At 36.7% G+C, this 24,587-nt stretch overlaps 1 protein-coding gene and 2 long non-coding RNA genes across 3 annotated transcripts; 2 read left to right on the top strand and 1 right to left on the bottom strand.

Moving 5' to 3' along the window:
- Window positions 1-3,973: 3,973 nt before the first annotated feature.
- On the bottom strand, window positions 3,974-17,179 carry LOC132050259 (uncharacterized). The gene is made up of 4 exons (XM_059441425.1): window positions 16,249-17,179; window positions 15,079-15,316; window positions 4,631-5,176; window positions 3,974-4,239 (listed from the first exon to the last, which is right to left on the bottom strand). Exons 1-4 carry the CDS (start codon window positions 16,866-16,868, stop codon window positions 4,138-4,140), a joined length of 1,506 nt encoding a protein of 501 aa, XP_059297408.1. The 5' UTR covers window positions 16,869-17,179; the 3' UTR covers window positions 3,974-4,137.
- On the top strand, window positions 5,175-8,844 carry LOC132050261 (uncharacterized). Its single transcript, XR_009413311.1, has 2 exons — window positions 5,175-5,667; window positions 8,674-8,844. It is a non-coding gene; the product is annotated as an uncharacterized LOC132050261 (long non-coding RNA).
- Window positions 12,568-12,991, top strand: LOC132050260 (uncharacterized). The gene is made up of 2 exons (XR_009413310.1): window positions 12,568-12,704; window positions 12,736-12,991. It is a non-coding gene; the product is annotated as an uncharacterized LOC132050260 (long non-coding RNA).
- Window positions 17,180-24,587: the final 7,408 nt, after the last annotated feature.

The following is a 24,587-nucleotide window of genomic DNA, read 5'->3' as shown; positions in this document are numbered from 1 at the left end:
GAAACCTTCCAATTTCCATAGGAACATTAACAACACACTTCTTTCTTCCGAATTCATAAATTACACCAACAATCTACACATTAACAACTTTTTTCCCATAAATACAAGAAATCATATTGAAATCACATTATCTTCTCTAACAACCTACAAACGGCTCCAACTTCAATTTGAATCATTAAACCATCATTTTCATCATAGAATCCATACAACAACAACCAAAAATATTAAATAAGAATTAGTTCATCACTCTAACACCACCAACATCTACACGGCCCAACTTCAATACGCAATATTTCATGAATTTCATTCATTTTCACACACCACAACACACATAAATCATCCATAACATATGAAAAGAGGATGAAAACTTACCTTCTTCACTTAGTTCTTCAACATGGCTTGGGTTGAGAATTGCAAGAATAAATGGTTTTCTTGCTCTAACAATTACTCCATGTTGTTTAGGACCTTCCAATGAGTTGAAAACCTAGAAGAAATAATTTTTTTGATGAAGATTTTTGGTCTTCAATTTTCTCCTCCATGGCCGAATGGCCCTCCTCATTTTCCTCCAAGTTTCTTGAAATTTCTCGGAGATGAAAAATGATGAAGATGACTTAATGTGTCATATTTTATCTCCATATGTAATTAACACATGTGGCCCTATGGCCCACATACTCTTGGCCGGCCACCTAGACCCCCTCAAGAAATATTTTTTTCACTTCTAGCCCTACAATTGTAAAGTAATCACATGCACCCTTCATAGCTTGAACTAGTCAAATTTGGCCAACCAAGGGTAGGCCCCACATACCCCACACGGCCACATGGCCATTTGGCCATTTCATGAAATAATTTTTTCCCAACTTTTAGCCCATAGTTTTCCTCAATATTTCCATCCAATAAAATCATAAATAACTTGTACCTTAAAACAAAGTCGGAAAATAACCTTGTCATTAACTTTCCGCAATTAGCTCGGAATGTCCCGACGTACAACATACGGGATATAACAAATCATCCTTAACAACAGATCCATCACCAATCAAGTGATCTATTTTTTCTTCAGGGTGCTCGAAAAAATCGGCCACATTTAAATGAGTAATATCAACTTGATCCTCAAAGATAAAATTAGCTTTAGGATTTTTCTCTTTTTTCTTTAGTGATGCTTGATAAAGCTCAACCAAGTGTTTTGGCATACAACATATACGTGACCAGTGTCCTCTTCCACCAGATCGGTAGCATCTATTTTCTGAGCCACTTGTTTCTGCCACTTCCCACTTCTCATCTTTCTTTTTCCCTTTCTGGAGGTGATTTTTCTTTGATGATTAATTAGCTCCCGGGGAAGAATTTTGACCACGACCACGACCACGACCATGACCATGACTGGGGCCACGACCTTTTCCGCGTCCAGAGTAGTGGGAGTGTACCTCATTCACTTCAGGGAATGGAGTAGTGACAGTAAATCGATTCTCGTGATTCTTTATTAACAAATCGTTATTTTGTTTAGCCACGAGAAGATGAGAAATCAATTAAGAATACTTCTTGAAACCTTTCTCTTGATATTGCTGCTACAGGAGCACATTCGAGGCATGAAAGGTGGAGAACCTCTTTTCCAGCACATCAGAATCACTAATTGTTTCTCCACAGAGTTTCAATTGAGAAGTAATTCTGAACATCGCAGAATTGTACTCAATAATTGACTTAAAGTCATGTAACCTTAGATGAATCCAATTGTACCATGCTTTTGGGAAGGTGACCATCTTCAGGTGGTCATACCTTTCTTTCAAGTTATTCCACAAAATAAGTGGATCCTTGATGCTGAGATATTCAATTTTTAAAATTTCATCAAGATGATGACGTAAGAATATCATTGCTTTTAGCACAATCTTGCTTGATGCTTTATTTTTATCTTTATGGTGTCTCCAAGACCCGTTCGCATCTAAATGGATTTCAAAGATCTCAAAGACCCATGATAGGTAGTTCCTGCCCGAAACATTAAGGGCAACAAACTCAAGTTTTGTAAGATTAGCCGTAATTATAGAGAAGAGAAAAAAACCGTACCTTAGTCTTCAAAATAATTTCTTGAGATGCTAGAACGTCGTGTTGATAACGTGTTATAAAACTATATAATTGGAAATAAATGAGAGAAGCAAACTAATAGCTTTTTAGAGAGGAGGGAGAGATTGTATTTCACTTGTTGATGACATTACAAATGAGAAGGCAAAGGTCCCTATTTATAGAAGAATTTTGCCCCTCAATCTACAATATTCAACTTGTGTAAATTATTTTGCAACTTGTGCAAAACTAAGATACAACTAGCAAGTGCAAATTGTATTTATCACTTTGTGAACAAGTGGTACAAGTTACACTTCTAATAATACATTCAAACAACAAATTGCCAAATAGATTATAACAGTCTTGTATTTGTCCATTTTCATATATGCCACAAAATAACTGCAGGAATGGCCTTCTATATTGCCTTCTGCTTTGCATTATCCGCAGCTTCCCGTCATTTTCTCACTCTCTGTTTAACTTGAACAAAAAGGACCTTGAATACTTGCTGCACCTGTGAAGAATTTCCACACCTTATCTGCAACATCTCTTGTAAGGAACAGGTAATCCGTGATTTCTTATTGAGGACTGGAACAGCATAAGCATCTTGACATAATAGAAAAAGCAATCCTTATAGTTCATCTATTGGAATTTTGGCTTTCCATAATCTCCAAAAGAAGAAAGATATTTTGAATGGTAAGCCTTTTCCCCATATCTTCACATACTCTATGAATTTATCAGTTTGGTGTCTCGTGAGACTCCAGGCACTACGGATAGTAAACTTACCAGAACTAGCTAAGTTGCAAGGATTTTCTATTCTAGATTGTGGTTCATAAACAATCTAACATGATAATTCTATCAATAATTTCAGGATCATGAAACTTCATGATTCACATAAACTTACTATATCAGTAATTCAGTCAGCAAAACAAACCCAATTCAAGCATAGTGTTCTTCTTGACTTGAGTTGAGAGGAAGCACTTGATTTTGTATTTTGAGAAAAATCAGCTTCTCTCCTTTCCTTAAGCTTACCGAACAAATCTTGATAGAAAAGCGTTCTTGTAGGGCAAAGAGAGGACCTCTATATGATTGAGAGTTTCCAAAATTTTATTTACGCATTCCATCAACGTGCAAAAGTGAAAAAGTTTTAATTGATTGATAACTTCCACATCCAATAGAATTTAGCATATTATTTTAATTAATTTTAGCAATTAAAGGGCTTGGTTGGCCATATTACCAAAGTTTCACTAAAGTAGTACCAAAAAAAAAAAAATCCTACAATAGATTTATCTTAACTCATAATTTAAGTAAAATGTCTGAAGTTCAAGTATAAATGTCTTGCACAATTAGTATGCCAAATTTCGAATAAAATTTGTAATTTTTTATGTAGATTTTTGCAGCTCTCTATGCTATGGCTTCATCTAAAATATAGGGAAAGAAAAAAATATTTTTTATTCTTAATTTGAATGATTCCTTGTTCAATTAGACGCTAAAAATTTATATTGGATGTGAGACGGTTTCTTGTCCCATGAGTGGATTCAACAGTTTTAGTGAATCTAACTATTACCGTTTTCTATCATGGAAATGTGTAGAAGAAACACTATAATAATAAAGAAAGTTTTTTTCGAAGTCAAAAGAACAATTAGGTTTAAAAAACAAGAAAAGATTTTTACTATCTTAATATCCTATAAACTATAACATAGACCAGCTAATTAAAATGAAAAAAAAAAAAAAAAAAAAAAAAGAGAAAATTGATTCTAAAGTGGTTTAACTTACAAAATCTTACAAATTTTGGTTATTTCTTAAATAGGAGGGCCAAAATCGACTATATATGCTCTAGCCCCCACTGTATAACCAATTCAGTTCGATTTTTGGTTAACTTTTAGTTAAAGCCAAAACCAAAACCAAATCAGAAAGAAAAACAAACCTGGGGGTATAAAAAAATTTCACAGACACGTATCGAAATCACACTACTCAACTCTCAGTACACTAAAATACTCACAAAAGAATTACAAGCTCATTCTCAATATATTCTCAAAGTATCATCCTAAAGCTATAATAATATACAGAGACTAGAACCGTGAGATATTAACCTCACATTGTTATAGTCTCTCGGTGCTTACAGTTTCTTATCTTTACCGTCATTGTGTTACTCCAAAAACCTTTACTTGCCTCACAGCATTGTCTTCGAGGTACCTGCATAAAGTTTATCATCAAATCCTCAAACCGTCCAACAAATTAACTAGTCTATTTCCCAATTCCAGCACCACTGAAAACCCTTTTGATCCTCGTAGGAACTCACGAATATTCTTTGAAGAACGAAACCTCAGATTATGGTGTCAAGTGTCAACTCCTAGTTTATGTTTTAAAATAACGTGACTATTATCGAGTTCAGTTTAGATGCGTCATAGACACCGAGAAATCCAGTTTCAGAAAACTGTAAATATGATGGCTAAAACGAAAGTCTAACTATGCATTAGCACAACCTGTCTAAACAAAACAATAATTTTGACTTGTAAATTCCAGAGATCATGCTTACATGAAACACAATTTTCATGGAGAAGAGGAGAGAGAGGGAAGGGCAAACCTTTTCCCACATGTGAGGATCCATTTTCAGTGAGGAGACTACAATCTTGTCAATGGCAAATGCACGGGCGTAGTTTAACTGATTACACTTCTTCTCTTGTTTTACCGGAGACTTCTTGTAAGTAGTTACAGTCTTGCCCTTTTCGTCCTCTTTAATTGAGTCTAGATAAAATATCACTGGCTGTTCACAAGGTTCAGAACCCATAGGCCTGGTATTGAACGTAAAAGGTCCATTGCTCCAACTCCGCCATGTTCGGAATGTCTGCAAGGGTGTTTCCAAATCTTTGGCTGACAAAAGCCAAGGATATATCTGCACTGCATAGGCCCAGGAGACAGATATGGACCATTTATAGTTGTGGTAATAACAGAAGCACTGCTGCATTGTTCTGGCAGGATCAACCTTGTATGCTGTGGTTAGTGTTCTTAAGGATTCTAGCTGGCTCTGGCTTGGAAATAACGGCTGTACGTCATCAAGGTGGTGGAGAGATACTAGCGGTGCCATTGGATGAGCAGCCAATAGACCAAAAGGATCTTCTCTAATGTCAATCTGCCAAATTGAAGACATTTTGTTTACTGATTTGGGAAACTTGAAAAAGCAATTTAGCATGCATAAGCTCACTAATTTTACGAGCTTAACAGATACTGAAACATATATGTCAAAGATAACATATTAAGGCTTGTGTATTTGTTGTCACAAAGTGTAGCAATATGCAGAAGCTCCAAAAACTGGAATAAACAAGATCCAATGGTAATGGTTTCCACATAGGATTTGTAAATGTATGTAAAAGCCAGAAAACAGCACTATATTAGGGCAACATCCATAGACACCAAGTGGACGTATCAAACGGTGACACGTGGCGATGGCGACAGATCAAATCCGAGTTCGCGAACGAGGGATTCCGGGAAAGCATACGAAGCTCCGGATAAGTAATTTGGTAACCCGCTTCCGGAGGCAGAAACTACAAAGGGTCCGTAGGAGCGTGCCAACTCACCAGTCAAACGCCATTCGGTGCCCAGCCGTTACATCAAGACCCCCAAGTTTCCTCCAGCCTTTACTAGGCTTTATTACTCTTTATTGCCTTTTATTGCAACATTAATATTGGTAATTGAGGGGGCACGATTCATGGAATCTGTACCCCATAGCTCTAGTATAAATAATGGTCTCATTCTATTGTAAGACATCTGAAACATTATATAACAATACAGAGTATTCATATTATTCTTAACATTTGCTCTTTCATGCTTAATTCGTGGTGTTTATAGTGATTCATTGCCCGGAGACAGTAGCTCAAAGCCTCTCCAAGGCCCATGCTACACAACTAGCTATGCTTTACTTTCATTTATCTTGTTAATTGTTACTTGCTATTTCATAAATTTGATTACATTAATCCACGTGTCCTTGACCACGTACACAAATTCAACTGTAACGATTTTCCGTGTAAACAGTTTGGCGCCCACTGTGTGGCTAGGACAATTGTGGTATCATTGTGACCCACTTTCTTATATTAATTCCCTCAAGTCTTTTTTGTTAGAACATGTACTTCAGATATGACAAACGCTGCTGATAACCAAACCCATCTCACTACCGGGAGCAACGATGGAGCAACTGTCCCGTAAAACGGTCTGAATCAACGGGTTACATAGGAAATAACACCTACTGACAAAAACCCCCAAGAAGCAATGCAGATCGTGAGGGAGCAGCATCGGTTAATAATGGAGGAGATGAAATTCATGTGGCAAACTATCTCAGAACTTTCTAGCAATCCAAACTCCGGAGTCAGATGGCCTGAGGGACTCCTCCAAAGATCAACTGTCGATAACAATACACCCAGTGGAGACTGAACAGAGGGAAGGACCCCTGGGAATGAAGACACATCCGGAAGCAAATCCGTCCGAGATAATCCTTTCCGGACATAAGTTTTGCAATTTATGAAAGACATAACTGAAAAGATGAACAAAAGCGCTAAGGAAGCGGAAAAGAACGCAAAGGAGTTACAAGCCCGTATGGATCAAATACCGGGGGCTTCGCCAGCCGTGGAGGGCCCAGATGCAAAGAGATACAGCCAGCGGGCATATAAGCCCGAAGCCGCGCCGGAGTTGATCCCAAAAAGGTTCAAGATGCCGGACATCCCCAAGTATGAGGGAATGACAGATCTGCAGGAGCACATAACGGCCTACACCATGGCTGTCAAGGGAAATGACCTGAAACCGAATAAGATAGAATTGGTCTTGATCAAGAAATTTGGCGAGACATTGGCTAAAAGGGCTTTAACTTGGTATTCTCTTTTGCCCGAACACTCTATTGATTCATTTGCTATGCTCGCAGATATGTTTATCAAAGCATATGCTGGAGCCCGAAAAGTGCGAACGCGAAAGGCCGACATCTTCCGCATAACGCAAGGGGAGTCCAAGTTGCTCCATGACTTCGTTACCCGGTTCCAGAAGGAAAGGATGTTGCTGCCCGTGGTTCCGGATGAATGGCAGCTGAGGCTTTCACTGTGGGTCTCAACCCTCTAAGTTCAGATACATCACGAATACTCAAGGAAAATCTGCTAGAGTTCCGTGCAACGACGTGGAAAGATGTTCACAATCGGTATACGTCGAAGATTCGCGTAGAAGATGAACAGGAAAATTTACCGACATCTCATACGGCCCGAAATCAAGGTCAACTGAACTTTGATCGGAGGTATTCAAGACACCGGTTTGAACCATCCCCGTCAGGACGATGGACTGATAGAAGGCAGGAGCGTTTCCGGAGCGAGTTATCGGAAAGCAACTCCGATGAAGAACAGTAATGTCTATGGACACTAGGGGTTGTCGCATCAAAGCAGCGAAAATACAACAATAAGTACCAGAAGCATTTGTAGATGGCTCCGGAACAATAACAAAAAAAAAAAAAAAAAAAAAATTATGCCCAAAGGCATCATATGGAGATAGCTCGAACTGACTTCGGAATAAAGAAAAGAAATGGGGGCTGTCAGATCAATCCCCAAAAAAATAGAAGGAACAGGAATCAAGAACCGGCCAGACCCAACAGATGTCAACCCAGCCATAATTCTCTTGCAATGTATTTTTGTTCATTTCCTGTAAACTGTCGTATACGCAAAGTTGTAAACACTTGTGTACTTTCAAGGAATGGAATGAAACAAAGCCTGCACCTTCTAAATATTCTCGTATACGTCCGAATGAAATGAAATCATTTTTAAATTTGCTCACGCTTGAAAGCAAATAAGGATTAGGAATCCAAACAATTGTGCCCAAATGAACAGGAGACGTCCTCTTCATAAGCACCGAAATAAAAGGACCCTCTCTTGTAAAGCCACCCAGGCAAATGGCTAAAGCCGGATGCTTTGATTTCCGATCGTAAAGTTAACCAGACATGTTATTCCGGACTTTACCAGAACCAGAAGATTTAAAATCCTAGTCATTGACATCCCCGGCCTCCAAGGCTGCAAGGTTATCAAAGTTTCGGGTATAACTAAAAACCCTAGAGTCAGGAACTCTAAAATTAAAAGTTTCGGGTACAATTAAAAACCTAAGAGTCAAAACTCAAAGAGTCGAGATCAAGTTTTTTGTGGTGGTGGTACTTTTTCAGCACCAACTGGCCGTTGATGGTAGAAGAACCAGTGACGGAGTTATCACATGAATCCCTAAGTACTACACTCTTTTTCCCTTCGCCCGGTTTTTGTCCCAATTGAATTTTTCCGGCAAGATTTTTAATGAGGCAGTCGCGAGAGTAACTACATGGTTTCTCGGCAAGAAAGGAAAAATCTTCCACATCTCAGTCACATCTCAGGGAGTAACCAAAAAGTGGGGGGACTATCTGTATAGGGAAAAAACCGTAGACACCAAATGGACGTATCAAAAGGTGACACATGGCAATGGCGACCGGTCAGATCCGAGTCAGCGAATGAGGGGTTCCAGGATAAGTAATTTGGTAACCCATTTCTAGAGGCAGAAACTACAAAGGCGCCGGAGAAGCGTGCTAACTCGCGGGTCAAACGCCATTCAGTGCCTGCCTAGCCGTTACAGAAGACTCCCAAGTTTCCTGCAGCCTTTATTAGGCTTTATCGCCTTTTATTGCAACATTAATATTGGTAATTGAGGGGGCACGATTCATGAAATCTATACCCCATAGCTCTAGCATAAATAGAGGTACTCGTTGTATTGTAAGACATCTGAAACATTATATAACAAAACAGAGTATTCATATTATTCTTAGCATTTGCTCTTTCTTGCTTAATTCGTGGTGTTTATAGTGATTCACCGCCCGGAGACTCTAGCTCAAAGCCTCTCCAAGGCCCAGGCTACACAACTAGCTATGCTTTACTTTCATTTGTCTTGTTAATTATTACTTGCTATTTCATAATTTTGGTTACATTGATCCACGTGTCCTTGACCACGTACACAAATTCAACTATAACGATTTTCCGTGTAAACATGCACAATTTAGTAGCTCTCTCTTGGACTCAAAGAACCAATCAAAAATTATAATTTTATGGATTCAACATTTAAGGTTCTTAGTTGAACTCTTTGTACATTTCAAATTCTAGGTTCCAAATTTTCTATTTGTTGAAATTTTAGTGATATTCTTTGTCAAAAATATTGAGTTCAGTTGGACCCATCATACAAAGACTACATATTTTTTACCGATGCGCCACTAAGCTACTAATGATGCCGACCGGAGTAGCTTTAACTTGAATCTTGTACATGTAGCTAAAAAACTACAAAATAAGTACAAATAATAATTTCGAACCCACCCACCTCGGACCCATAAAATTCAAATCTTAAATCTGCCACGGACCCTAAACTCGGTACAGCCTACTTGAAGCAAGGAGAAGCATGTAGTGATACAGTAGTATTCTGATGAGTTTGTGTTTTCATGTACACACGGTTCCTGAGGCAATTTACTCTCTGCCTACTATTTCGTCCGGTTTTTGGTTTCGAGTCTTATTTGTATCCCCAAGGTAGTTGCACTCCACGAATTGCGCAAAGATGAGCATAAGAGCTTCCAACAGCCACATGAAGTGGCCAAACTCATGTTTCACTAATCAATAAACTCGGAAAAAGGACAAGCCAAAAATGTTTAAAAAAGACGTGTCACTTATATTATCACAACCTTGGGACCAATGTCAAGTCTACATTATAAAAAGGAAAAAAAGATACATCTAATATAGGACAGACGAAAGTACAGGGGACAAATCATGTTCAACAAACATGAGGTTAGCTTAAAATCTGAGTCTTCATTCTTCAAATTAGTCCATTCTCTACCACCAAAACTTGTCGGTCATATATTCACTTCTCCTCCTACCTAGAGGTATTTAGTTTTACTGATTTAGCGTATCCATCAATCAGTGAAATTTAAATGTCTTCTTCCATGAATACATCAAGAATTAAATCCAAAACCTAATGACTTTGATATTATCATGTTTATTCGGCAAGTTCATTTTGCTTAAAAACTGTAAGTTATTTTAATTAAGCATTTCAGAGGTGTGTTTATTCTTGAGTGAATACCTTATACGGTCACCTAAAGGCATTTATATTTTATATATATTTTGTATAAATAAAGTCACTCAAGATAGGTTATTTTTCCCACAAAGTCGTCGTAACTAAAAATTTAAGAGGAATAATTATATAGCCTCGCCTTAAGTTTAGTTTCATAATATTTATTCCTTTATCGATATTATGCTTACCTCTCTTATTCTAATTTTCATTGTAATAATCTTTTAATCTAATTGTTATTAATATAAAAATGGTGATTTAATTAATTTACCAATAAAAATAATTATTTTATTTAATTAATGTTATAAGAATCTTTGTTTCGAAAAAAGAAAAAAACATTTTCACCTCATTGTCCACCAACTTTTAAATCGTGTCTTTAAAAATGAAAATTATAACAGGTATAAATAAATGACCCGGTGTGAAGTAAAACTATGACGTAGATGTTAATGTTAATGTGAATGTGATACTTATGTATGTATTTGAATTTGCGTATTACAAGCAAAGTAAATATCTTGCAGGTGGTAATTCAGGGACCAGTACCTTCCGTCTCCGGTGAAAAACAAGGAATATTTACAAAATTAATTAAATAAGAATTGAACTAAAAAAGTCGAACCGAACAAGAACAAGTGTCAAAGCACGATTTCTTAATGGGACAACTACATATATATATATACATCTTAAGCAAAAATATTTACGAAACGTGATGATAGTTTTATATTTACAAAACATAACATTACAAACTCTATACAAAATATGCTTTAAAAAAAATTAAATATTTTTTTCGCTAAAAAAATTATGTATAAAAGTTGAATGAAATGTGTATATCTCGCTCAAGGCTTAAAAAGTTTTCTCAAAATTTAGTGTATGAAAACGGTATGAAAAATGTATGAAATGTGTATATCTCGTTTAAGGCTTAAAAAATCCGCTCAAAATTGTGTGTATAAAAACAATATGAAATTTGTATCTTGCTCAAGTCTTAAAATTTCGCTCACACTTTCGTGTATAAAGTTCATGTTAGATTCATGTAAAATTAATACAACTACAACAACATTATATACAACTTTAATACAACATTCAAGACTTAAAATAATCGCTCAAAGTTTTGTGTATGAAGTGTGTATATCTTGCGCAAGACTTAAAAAGTTCGCTCAAATTTTATGTATGAAGAACGTACGAAATGTATATATCACGATCAAGGCTTAAATATTACGCTCAAAATTTTATGCATGGAAATGGTATGAAATGTGTATATCTCCCTCAAGACTTAGAATTTTATTCACATTTTTCGTATATAAAGTTCATATTAGGTTTCTGAAAAATTAATACAACTACAACTACATTCTAACAATTTTCAATATTCAAGGCTTAAAGTTTTCGCTCAAAATTGTGTATGAAAATTATATTAAAAATTTCGCTCACACATACACATTTCATACATTTTTCATACAACTTTTGTACACAGAAATTTGAGGTAATTTTTTAAGCCTTTGTGCAAAAAAAAAAGAAATTAATATTTTTTTAAAAATATATAAAAATTATTTTTTTTATAAAAAATATATATTTTCTGGAAAAAAAAAAGAAAAATATATAAAAATCCGTCATGTTTCATAATATATCATTATGCCAGTATAAGGAAAACCACGCATCCTTACGAGCACGATTATTATTTTCTAGCGACCAGTACACCGGCCCATATTAAGAAACACAAGCAAATAGGTGTCTGACAATTTTATGGGAGAAGTAGAAAAGCCGAATAAAAAGAAGTGAGAATACTAAAGTACATGGCAACGCTACGATACAAAGCGACAAAGAGCGTTCAGAGGTGTGATGCATATGAATTTAACTTTTTTAGATGCCTTACCATCGTGGTCTCTCCCAACTTTGACACGAAGCCTAAAAGAACCAATAGCAATATCCCACGAAACATCAAAATGCCATTCTACTATTCTTTTGTTTGGACGACTACAACTTGGACTGTGCGCTTACATAACCTAATGTTATCATCAGATTTTTTATTTAATTAAATAAAGACTATTAGCTACATGATTTTGGCATTTAGAGCCTGTTTGAATTTGAATTATTTCGGGTGTTTTTAAGCAAAATAGCCTCTAAGCACTTTTATAGTGTCTCGAATAAAATAAAAAAGTGTTTTTTAAGCCGAAACAAGTCATAAGCTAGAATTCCTAACTTATATAAGTCAAAAGCCATAGGCCCATTCAAACAGGCTCAGTTATTTAATGGTAAATAAAAGTACAAGCCTCGTATGGTAATACTAGAAGGTAGTTTCTTTTGGTTTTTCACAAGGGAGGAGTTCAAAGATCAATATTGAAGCCCGAATAGTTCGGACTCACACCACATAAGGTTCAATAAAGGGGAAACGCTCCTTGTCATGATTTTTCTATATTCAATGCTCAACTTTGAAACTTTTGATTAAGAGTGTAGGAATCTTATCCTACGAGGCCACAACCATCCTTGGTGCCATATCCCACAACCATCCTTGGTGCCGGTGGTATACTAAAAGGTAAGTGATCGAACAAGGATAATATTAATTTTTAAGCACATTCAGTATTAAAGTTACTTGATGAATGTTGATGTGTGGCTAAGACAAGTAACATGGTATATGCGTTCACATAGTTGGAAAGCAAAGAAGATTTATACTCGTAAATGAAATAAGTCGTTATTTTCTTAATTGATGGAACATATACTTACCAAGAAAGACAATTTCAATAATTTAGTTCCACAAGACACTGGAATACTCTCTCCGCCCCAAAGAGATTGTTTTACTTTTTTTATTAGTTTGTCTCAAAAATATTGACACATTTCTATATTTAGAGACAATTTAACTTTATAAGATGATTTACAGCCACATAAATATCTAAGGCTTGTTTTGAACTACACATTTCAAAAGTCTTCATTTATTTTTTAAACTTCGTATCAAGTCAAACTAAGATAATTTTTTTTGGACCGAAGGAGTATATTAAAAAATTTCCTAAGAAATCAAACACACATTGAAATAACCATCACATATATTATTCTCGCGCAATTGGCTGAAGTTACGGAAAATTATAAAACTAACTGATGGTAAATGAGACTGCTTATTAAACAACCACTAAAGAAGGAAATTTTTTTAATATTCAAGAGAAATAGACTTTTGAGAAATTTGTCTTAGCCAAAAATGGTGACAAAGAATGAGGTCAAAGCTGCGTTTCTTATGCTTAGGGATGAAGAAGAAAATGTCGGTAAAACAGGTCCGCCATAGCAAGTACTACGTGGCGCAGACCCCATAAGTAGTTGCCAAATATCATGTGACACAAGCAACCAAGAAATTATGAGAAATTCTATTCACCTAACCCCACGCACATGATACTTGGCTACGTGTCTATCCCTGAGTTCTTACAACATTGAAAAGTAAAAGTGCGAATGGATGCCTACTTTTCTTAATCCTTCTTTTCATCCCCCAGATTCCGCCTCGAATTAAATGTTACCTTCAAAAGAGAGTTCAAAATATTGAAGAGCTCTCATTTGTTTAATCAAAACCTTAAAAGGGCCCCGTTAATGACAACGTTATTTCATCAAACCTTAAGGACTTTTTCAAAATTAAACTGAACCCCTTTTGTTCCACTTTAATGTCTTGTTTAAACCTCCCCCTATTTTAATTTATGTGAAATATATTATTTTAATTAATTTTTAATAGAAAATTATTTTTATATTCAAAAATTAGTTATTAATTTTTTTCTTAAGACTATAATCTATAACCGCATAAATGTTTAATATTTATATTAAACCATAAGTTACAAGAGTCCTTTTCTTGAGAGAACAACAACACTTTTGGTCCCTTAATCATTCGTAAATTTAATTTGGTCACTTTGGTGTATGATATAACATATTTGACTTTTAATTAATTTAAATAAGTGTTTTTGGTCCCTCAACTATTTTTAAGAAGTATATTACTTTCAAATATATAGTAACAGTACAAATTTAACATAATAAATAACAAATGAATCATAAACGGTGAAATAGTTAATATTTCTAACACTTTGTGAATATTCCTGAGCAAAGAGGATAAAAAGTTTATGTTTCTAAGTTATTAAAAGTTAAAATGTGTTTAGTTAACTGTCACAACCACTATAATTAAATTTCACCGATACTTGGAGGGACCAAAAGAATTATTAGCCCGCTTCCTAGAACTGCACTGCCCTTAAAAAATATTCAATTTTTTGAAGCCATTAAAATTTATCTATACCTTTTTAGGTTCACAACTGTTCAATGTAAAATAACAGCTCAACTGAACTTAAAAGAGTCATGTTCAAATCAATTAACGTGGTTGCAATTAAAAAAAAAAAAAATACTCCCTTCCGATCAAAAAGAGTGTCCACTTATTAAATCAAGAAAAAAGAATCTTATTTTTTCAGATTTACTCCTATTAAGTGTTATGTGATCAAATTACAATATCTATTTAATTAAAGTCAGTTTAATCAAATTACATATATTTGTCTAAGAGTTAGTATTTTCTTAAGGAGTGCAAATGACTACGTGAACACTCTTTTTTAACCGAAGGGAATACAATACTACAATTTTGAAAAACTTATGAATGCGTAAACACTTCCATAAATTATTAGCTTGATCGAGACTTGTTTTAAAAATAAAAAAAAATCAGAACAAACTACATATATATATAGACATCTAAAATACTCTGATTAGCATAAAAATTACGAAATACCTCGTATACTTAAGAACTATAATTAGTGCCTTGTACGTAGTAACTTTCCCTAAATAACTTATCATACCTGTAATTCTACGAGTACCTACATCTTCCATTTTAATTTAGAATAATTTATCTAACACTTCTTAATGAATTAAAAGTATCCATCTGACCCTGCACGCATTAGATATTCTATAGTAGTTACAACTATTTAAAAAGGGTTTAAATGGCAACATAAAAAATACCTGGTGGAAGCCACTTTCTCTTGTAAGGGAGACACCTAGCTCACCCACACATGCCCAGACCCGCTGATCCGACCCGTAAAAATTGAAATACCGGTTGAGGCATCCATCCATTATCCTCACCAGCTCCGCCGCTAGCGGGTAGCTAATGGCAAACCCACCGCCACCAAACGCCATGTCATATGCATGCATCACATTCTGCTCCACACTCTCCGAGCTCCCACCGATGTAGTACATCTGCCTGTGGCAGGAGTGTTCTTGGTTAAAAATCGATGAAACCGAAAATCGAACTAAATCCATATATTTTTTGGTTGGGTTGAGTTTAGTTTTAAATTTTTTAAAAACCAAAAATATTTGGTTTGATTTTAATTTTATTAAAATAAAATATATAAAAATAAAAATAAAAAACGAAACGAACTGACTTATTTTACACTTCACCATTTCAACTTATGTGAATCCATTTGATTAGGCACGGAATTTAAAAAAGAAGAGAAGACTTTTAAATTTATAGTGTTAAATCAATCCCATATAATTTATGCATTGAAATTATTCTCATGCGGATCAGAAACCATTTTATAAAAGAAATTATTTTCAATTATATAGAAAAAGCTATTTTTTTAAAGATGTAAAATTAATAAGCGAAATAAATTCACATAAATTGAAATAGAGAGTACATAATTTTTATAATTATAATTATATATAATAATAGTATATTAAATATATTAAATAGATCAAAATTATCATGAAATTCACAAAATCTAATCGCATTTTTGCTTCTATAAGAATTAATCAATCTTTCTTATGCTATGCTATAGGAACCAATCTTTCTTATGTTCTGCTATAGCAAGATAAAAGTTCAAAAATCTTTAACTTTTGAGTGTTTTAGCTTACATAAAATATATCATAAAACACGTATAATTAAATATATTGACTGAGTAACAAAATAATGTTACATTTACGTAATAAAACTTTTGTCACTTCATTTGTTTGTTTAATAATGTGAAGAAACTATAGTAGAAAAAGAAGTAAAGAGTACGTATTTATATATGGTGAAAAACAGAACAACCGAACCAAATGGAACCATTGCCATCTGTATATTATACTATTTGATTTGAATGGGTTGTTTTGGTTTAACAAAAAAACAGACCCAAGACAAACAGTGAACACCCCTACCTGTGGTCGTACTTTCCCAGCACTGTGACTAAATTCTCTGTGAAGAAAACAGTATCATCATCTCCCATCACGAACCACCTGGCGTTTGGTAACCCGACCCGGAATGAGTCCACAACCACCCTGGATATTCGGACTGCTGACTGTGAGCTCGTGAACTTGAATTTCTTCCAGTCCGATGAAATTCGGTAAGGCGGGGAAGCATCTGACCATGTTGTATTCGGTTCGGGTTCTTCGTCGAGCCAAACGAACCCCCGAGTGATGTTGGGTTTCCACCAGAGCTGAGAATAGTGTTTCCGATCCTTCCAGGTTCGGGCTGACCCGCCTATTCCGAACACAATATGGGAGATGTTTGTAGTGGAGTTGGAATTGTATTGATGGGTCGGGTTATCATCGCGAGGCCTGATAGTCGGGTCGGGGCATTCGGGGCACCGGAACCATAAGTCATGATGTCTAAGAAAGGAAGAGTAAAGAACAAAGGATATGGAAGAGAGGAAAAGGAAGAGGGAAATAGCCTTTAAGGATGCAGTAAAGCGATCACTACATTTCTTATCCTTCGGGAACATAACACGGAACGGCATAAGTAGGTCGTGACCCGATTGTCCTCTCGTCGTCTCACACATATATATACTTGCAAGAAAGACAACCTTTTCCTACCCAACAAAACCAACTTACTTATAGCTTGAAGTTGCAGATGAGAATTAAATCTAGGAAACCCAAAACGTGGGTTTAACTTCAAAGGGAGAGAGGAGTGGGTAAATAAACAATGAATGCCCTGACCTGGTCTACTGTGGTCACTGTTTACTAGGGAAAAAGTGATTACATATAGGATTTGTGTGAGGGAGAAAATTGGGAAATAGTTTAAGCCAATGAGGTACGTGGAGAATGGAGATGGAAGATTGAGCGGAGTTGGACACTGCCATCTGTATCTTTTGAATACTTTTCTTTTTGGTTGCGTAGTTTATGGTTTCAGGACTTTTTTGAAGTCTTCCCCTATTTCACTTTCGTCCTACTATTACCATTTGATGGATGAGATTTATTCCTTCGTCTATCGTTTTTAAGTAATTTTAAAATATAATTATAACTTTTAATATATTAATTTAATCTATATCTATCTATCTACCTTTTATATATATAATAATTTGAATCAAGTTATATCGTTTTATGAAATTTTTAATTCAAATACATAATTCAGATAAAAGTTATTAAATTTACGTGAACCCGTATTTTTCCATGATTAAGGATAAACTTTTAAAATAAAATGGTAACTAACTTCTTACTCCAAATTAAGAGTTAATCCCACTTCACCCCCCTAACATTTAAGGGTTGAGAAAATCCCCTTATCAAATATTTTTCGATGAGAATTTTCAGTTTTTGAGTAAAGGTCTTTTTTTTTAAAAAAAATAACGAAATACAAAAATATATAACTCTTATTATTATTCATCTATTCCGTTGAAAATAATGTACCTTTTTTTGGATATTAATAAATTTCAAGCAATGCGGCATTCGTTTTATCAATAATTTTCGTACCATATGTTAATAACGAATTTTTTATCAATAATTTTTCTTCCCTAATTTTAATTAGTTGGATATGATTGGTGTTTGAGGTCATAGAGTTTTTGAAAAAAGATTATATAAACTAAAATTTTAAAAAATTGTTGGTTTTTTCTTCAAGAGCTTCGAATTCAGTATTCCAAAAATTTTAAAAACTCCAAAAGTAGAGTTGTGCATTTGTTTGCATAAATAGGAAAAAAAATTGCGGTGCTTTTTTCGCTTAACCATACTGCATTAAAATAAAGCTTTTTCATTTTTGCAACAATTGAAGAACTTTTCTTCTATGAAATTTGGTTGATAAATGACTACAGGATTAGGAAAACAGTAGCGATGTCTCGAAGTGTATTTAGACCTAAGTTGCAGTAGGTGCACCTGAGAGAATTCATAGATGACCCTAAGATAATGTTAGAAGGAATTAGATAGACTATTAATGTGCAATTAAAACCCAAAATTTTAAGGGAAAATAACATTGTATGTCTAGTTGGAAAAATATTTACCCGAAATGGCTCATATTTCTAATATTATTCGAAACGGCCTTTTTATACATTATTATACACTCTTATTGTCACGACCCAATTTGGCTAAGTCGTGTGCGCACTTACCTTTCCCACTTCGGTAAGCAAACTCTCAACCCAACGAAAATAAAGACATAAATAAATAAATCAATCAATCGGAAGAGAATAATCATGAGTCTCACAATGATATATAATAGAATAGTGCGGAATAAGGATTAATACCCCCAGGGTCTGGTCTAAGCCATACAAGAGCATCTAATGAAAAATATACAAGTCTGGAATCATATTACATAAATTTGTCTATGTCTCAGAATAGCAATAGTAAGACATAAAATAGGAAGAGTCTTCAAGGCAGCGAACGTCTCGTGCTCACCCTGGAAACTAACAATAATGCTGATGATGACGATCAGCCACGAGAGATGGAAGTAGACCCAACCTGACTCTGCATTCATAAAGGAATGCAGCAAGTGCATGTTCGTACAAAACAACAGTACTGGTAGGTATCATCGGCTGACTAAGCATAGCTAACATAATTCAGACAATAAAGCAAGATAGGCAAGTAAACCAACAAGTATAAATCAAACATAATCGAAGCCAAGTACACGTCATCGCCTAACTAGAGCATCTAATCCCAAATGTGTCAAGCCTCAATATATCAAATCTGAATCCAACATCACAAGTACAACACCAAATCATCTCAATGTAAGTCGTGATGCAATGCAATGCAATAATGTATGGATGCAATCCAATGCCATGCAAATGTTGTGTGCACATGTACTCCGGACGGAAATATCGACGTCTCGGTAGCACAACCCAAGGTGACTCGCGAAGTCTAAGTGCCACTCGTCCCGGATCTTTGCCCAACAGACAGACAAGACCCAGGATCTTTGCCCACGAGGAGTTCTCATTGGCACCACCCTAGGGGACCCGCGAACTCCATGTACTATGCAGCTCCGTATCACACAGCATAGAGACGACCTTTCCACCCTTCACGCCTGCCGACCATCCCGTATCACACAACATAGAATGGTCGCGCAATTAATATAAAACCTCCCAAGTATTTCAACACTACATAGGCCACATCGTCACCGTCCTGTCAAATGTGCCTCATATATATATATATATATATATATGCAAGATGAGTGCTCAATGTATGATTCAAGTATGCAGATGACAACAACAAGATCTCTTATCACACTCATTCCCCTCCGGTACATGACCTCGGATCACGGACTCTAATCTCTCTTTCACATAATCTACGACGCCGGAACAACTATCAGACATCGGACTACTCACATCACTCTCATGCAAACTGAGCTCAGCTCATCACAGTATTTCATCAAGTGTCAACAATGTATCAACAGTATATCATGATGAATAAGAATGAGTGCAATGCATATGTCAACATCAAGAATTAGCTCAATATCACAAGTGCCAATAATGGGTACGCCAACAACATATCAATGTCACAAGTACCAACATGGGTACGCCAACAATATATCAGTGTCACAAGTACCAACGTGGGTACGCCAACAATATCATGAAACACTATACAAGTCATATAGAACCCTATTCTCGTATCAACGTCAACCCGTAACATACTACATGTCATGACCCAACCCCGTAGGCCGTGACTAGTGCCCGAACTGGGCACCCGTACACACCTGTTAACTAGAAGTAGCATACGAATAACTTATTCAGTAACCAAATAACATATACGTACGGAAAAGGTGAGCGTCGCCCAAAGCCGTCACAAATATACATATCGGCGTCATAATAACTTCCCGAAGAAAATATCACATACGAGTAAGTAAGGCTATCATAATATAGGGGGGACGTCCGATCGCAACTCCCACGTACACAGCGATCGCAGAGATTACCCACAACCCACACTTATATGTCTACAGGACCTCTAAGAATAATGACAAAATCATATGACGGGGCGGCCCCGCCGTACCCGAATAAACATATACATATATGCAATAACGAAATTTGGACCAAAACATAGGCTCCCGAACAAGAGAGCGCTCCAAAAAATGTACTCGAACGAGGAATCTAAGCGGTGGATTATCCAAGTAAGTACACATACCGCGGCGTGAAACGCACCCCGAAGAAAGGGGTCGGTACGAATATGTACTGAGTATGCAAAGCATGAAATATAGTAGACAAGATCATAGTTAAAGCCAGAAGTACAGAAAGTAAATGCAATATCCAAAAATATCAAAATGCTTACTCATAAAAACACAAATCATGCATGGGGCTCTTAGAACTATGGTCGCCCGCCTGGTGGCGCCATAACACATCATACTCCGAGAAGATTTCATATCTCCCAAACCCGACATATCACATAACACACCGTAAAGCCGTAACACATCATACGCCAAATATACTCGGTACCCGGCCCTCTAATGAGGCTCGGCGAACCGGACACATCATACTCCGGAATATATCATAGTGCGCACGAAACATAACCGGCCCGGGACTCGGTGAAGGAGGTAATAACAGAATGCACGAGCAGAGTCGTGAGCAACTGTATGCAATTTAAAATATTTTCAAGGACCTAATAAAATATCCAAAGTGAGTCATCGTTTAAAAATCAAGACGATAGTCAAATCGAGTTTCTTTCGAACGTCGTTCGAGAACATATCAAATCGAACTTTAGGACTCGTAGATACGTATCAAACCATAGGAAATAGCTTATGGAAATTATGGGCATAATCGTCATTACAAACCCGATAGAGAAGTAAGTAACCAACGCTCGAGGGTTAAGACGATAGTCACACCAAATTCTTCCAGAAGTCGTTAGTACTACGCAAGGGAAAGTCTCGGGGCCCACGGACGAGTATCAAACCAATCCGAGTCCATCTATGAAAGTTGGAGACCTTATTCATTATAGGATCTCCTACGAACGTTTCGAAGCGATCCGAGCTCGTCTATGAAAGTTACGATTGTTCGTAGTTATAAAATCCTTTAAAAACAACATTCTTTATGCAAAATTTGAAATCCAATTGTACAAAAGACTTAAGAACCATAAGTTGACCATATAAAGGACGTTAACGTTAAGTAAATAAGAATCGTATACGTGCTCGGATCTTAAGAATGAAGTTCCCCCGAGACTCGTACTTACACTAGGACATGCCAAAAGAAAGAAAAGTTAGACTTTAAATACCTCGTCCGCTTCCTAGTTTAATCCAAACTTACGTCTTGGCTTCTCCAAAATCTACAATAACATCATTAGACGCCCAACATTAGTCGTAAGCTCTTGGAAATCCAATTCTAAACTAGCACTCCATTTACTGAGTAAATTTGGGCAGCATTTCCCCTGTAAATTCAACATCCCCGATATTTCAACTCGGCTAAATCTTCAACAACAATACCAACAACCATTCTAACAACATCAATAATTAATTCAAAAAGCATTCTACCATCAATAACTCTTTTCTACATATTTCGACGACATTCCATTTTCATTCAAATTAACCACACACTCTCAAGCCAACACTAATGCACACACATTCAAATACTAATCCAAAATTACTCAAACAAGATTCAAGAACACGTCAAACAATCTACACAATGTCCAAACGGCCCAACCAAAGGGCAATGCCACCCGAAACCTTCCAATTCCCATAGGGACAACAACAATACATTTCTTTCTTCCAAATTCATACGCTACATCAACATTCCACACATTAACAACATTAACCACAATAACACAAAAAACTATATTAAAATTACATAATCTTCTCCAACAACCTACAAACGATTCCAACTTCCATTTAAATCATTAAACCATCATTTTCATTATGGAATCCATGCAACAACAACCAAAAACATTAAATAAAATTAGTTCTCCACTTCTACACAACACCATACACACACGGCCACAACTCCAACACGACTATTTTCATGAATTTCATCCTTTTCCACACACTACAACATGCATAAACCATCCACAACATATGAAAAGAGATTAAAACTTACCTTCTTCCTTCCATTTCTTCACTCGGCCAAGGTGAGGTTTTGCAAGAACAAAAGCTTTGCTTGATTCAACAACTACTTCATGTTGTTTAGGACCTTCCAATTAGTAGAAAACCTAGAATAAAATAATTTTTGATGGTCAATTTTGTATGGCCATGTTCGCCACTCCCTAGCCGAACCTCCCTCTCTCTTTCTCCATTTTTTTTCTCCAAGTTTCTAGACTAAAAATGATGAATTAAGCTTTCTTTGTCATCTATTATATGCATACATGATTCATCCATGTGTCCATGGCCCACACATGGCTTGGATGAGTTTAATTTGGCCAAGTCATGTGTGGGAACCACACCTAGGTCCCACGGCCAAGTGGCCTTATTTGGCTATTTCATGAAAATTAATTAACTTTCCATAATTCACTTTTAACCCAAAAATTTTCTTATTCCAAATTTACCCTTAACACTCCATACCAATGAAAAGATGAATATGCAACTTGTGCATTAAAACAAAATCGAAGGTCAAAATTCTCAACCTCGTATCCCGAAATGGTCTTGTCCTTAGCTTTTCATGGTTAGCTCGGAATGTCCCAACGTACAAAATACGGGCTATAACATCCTCCCCCCTTTAGAACATTCGTCTCGAATGTTAAACTAGTCTTATAGGTTTTATAGGCATTTCGGGGGAAGTCGCTTTTATAACTACCACATACAGTCCATTTATCAATTACGCCACCAATTAAGGAGTTTAGGTTACTCAATGGCACAGGAAATAAGTAGGGGCACGTATTCTTCCTCTCTCCCTTGTTATTGTTCCGCCACGATGCCTTAACGGAAGCCATGTCCTTAGCACACGACCTTCTCACCTGCCAATTCAGTATAACTATGGGTTGTTTCCCGTGGGATGACTTACTGGTGCCTGGATACTATCTCTGGAATATATTTTGGAGGGATCGTCTATACCTTTATGAAGCACTGACAAGTAGAGGACTGGACGCATGCCTCCAACTCGGGTGGTAGATATAATCCATAGGCAGCTTTGCCTACCTTACGGACGATCTGATAAGGCCCAACATACCTCGAACTCGGGCTGAGCTTCCTTTTTCTGCCGAACTTCATAACACCCTTCATGGGTGACACTTCCAAAGATACCCAATCGTCGGCCTGGAGTTCTAGGTGTCGACGTCGAGCATCTGTATATGACTTCTGTTGCCTCCGAGCTGCTAATAACCGCTCCCGAATGAGTTTCACTTTGCCAGCTACTTGCTGAATCATATCTGGCCCCAATTAATTTAGTTTTACCAATATTGGACCAGCCAATCGGTGTTCTGCACCATTTTCCGCCGCATACCGAGACTCATACGGCTATCCGGATGCGAGAATAATAGCTATTATTATCGGCAACTCCCATATAAGTGGCGACGATTATTCTAGCTACCTCGAAATCAATAACGCAGGCCCGCAACATGTCCCTAGCGTTTGAATAGTACGCTCGGCCGTGTCGTTAATGCGGGGGGGGGGGACACGCCGTGCTAGGACTCACTTGTGGTTTAATGGTCGGCATCATTAGTCCTTACATCTTTGTCACCATTTACTTTTACATTCCGGGTGCTCACCCAACGTGACTTTGTTGCTAGTGGGTATATGTCACGACCCAACCCCGTGGGCCGTGACTGGTGTCCTACTTGAACACCCGTACGTACCTACTTAACAAATCCCATGTGCCAAGTAGCTAATCCAATCAACATACATAAATCCGTACGTACATAAGGTGCGTCGCCGCGAAACATACATATGCATATGTGTACACATACCGAAACCCGTACGTGGCCGTTAGGGCTATCATAACGCATGCAGTCGCGCCCTCGAATATACATACCGACCAATGACAACCCTCGGCCCACAAACATGTCTAAGGCCTCTAACATACATAACGAGAATCGAAGACGGACAGGGCCCCGCCGTACCCAAGTGTCCATATGTACAAAGCAAAACAAGCAACAAAAGATATACCAAAAGTGTCGCTCCAGGATCAAAAGGAGCTCTCCAAACAGCAGACTGATGTCCTAAACTGGCGGCGTATCACGCGGCGCGTCTGTACCTGTGGGCATGTAACACAGCCCCCGGGAATAGGGGTCAGTACGGAAATGTACCGAGTATGTAAAGCGGAACAGTAACGAGCATAATCATAATCAAGGACGAGCAAGTACGAGTATAAGCGACGTAACTCAAATCGGAATCCGAGATACAAAGGTAAAACTTTGTCCGAGACCTCGGAAAAAAACATGATGCCGAAAGCTAA

This window comes from Lycium ferocissimum, chromosome 3, assembly GCF_029784015.1.
Source record: "Lycium ferocissimum isolate CSIRO_LF1 chromosome 3, AGI_CSIRO_Lferr_CH_V1, whole genome shotgun sequence".
NCBI lineage: Eukaryota > Viridiplantae > Streptophyta > Magnoliopsida > Solanales > Solanaceae > Lycium > Lycium ferocissimum.
Note: the sequence above shows the minus strand (reverse complement) of the source record. Positions and strands in the feature narration are given on the sequence as shown.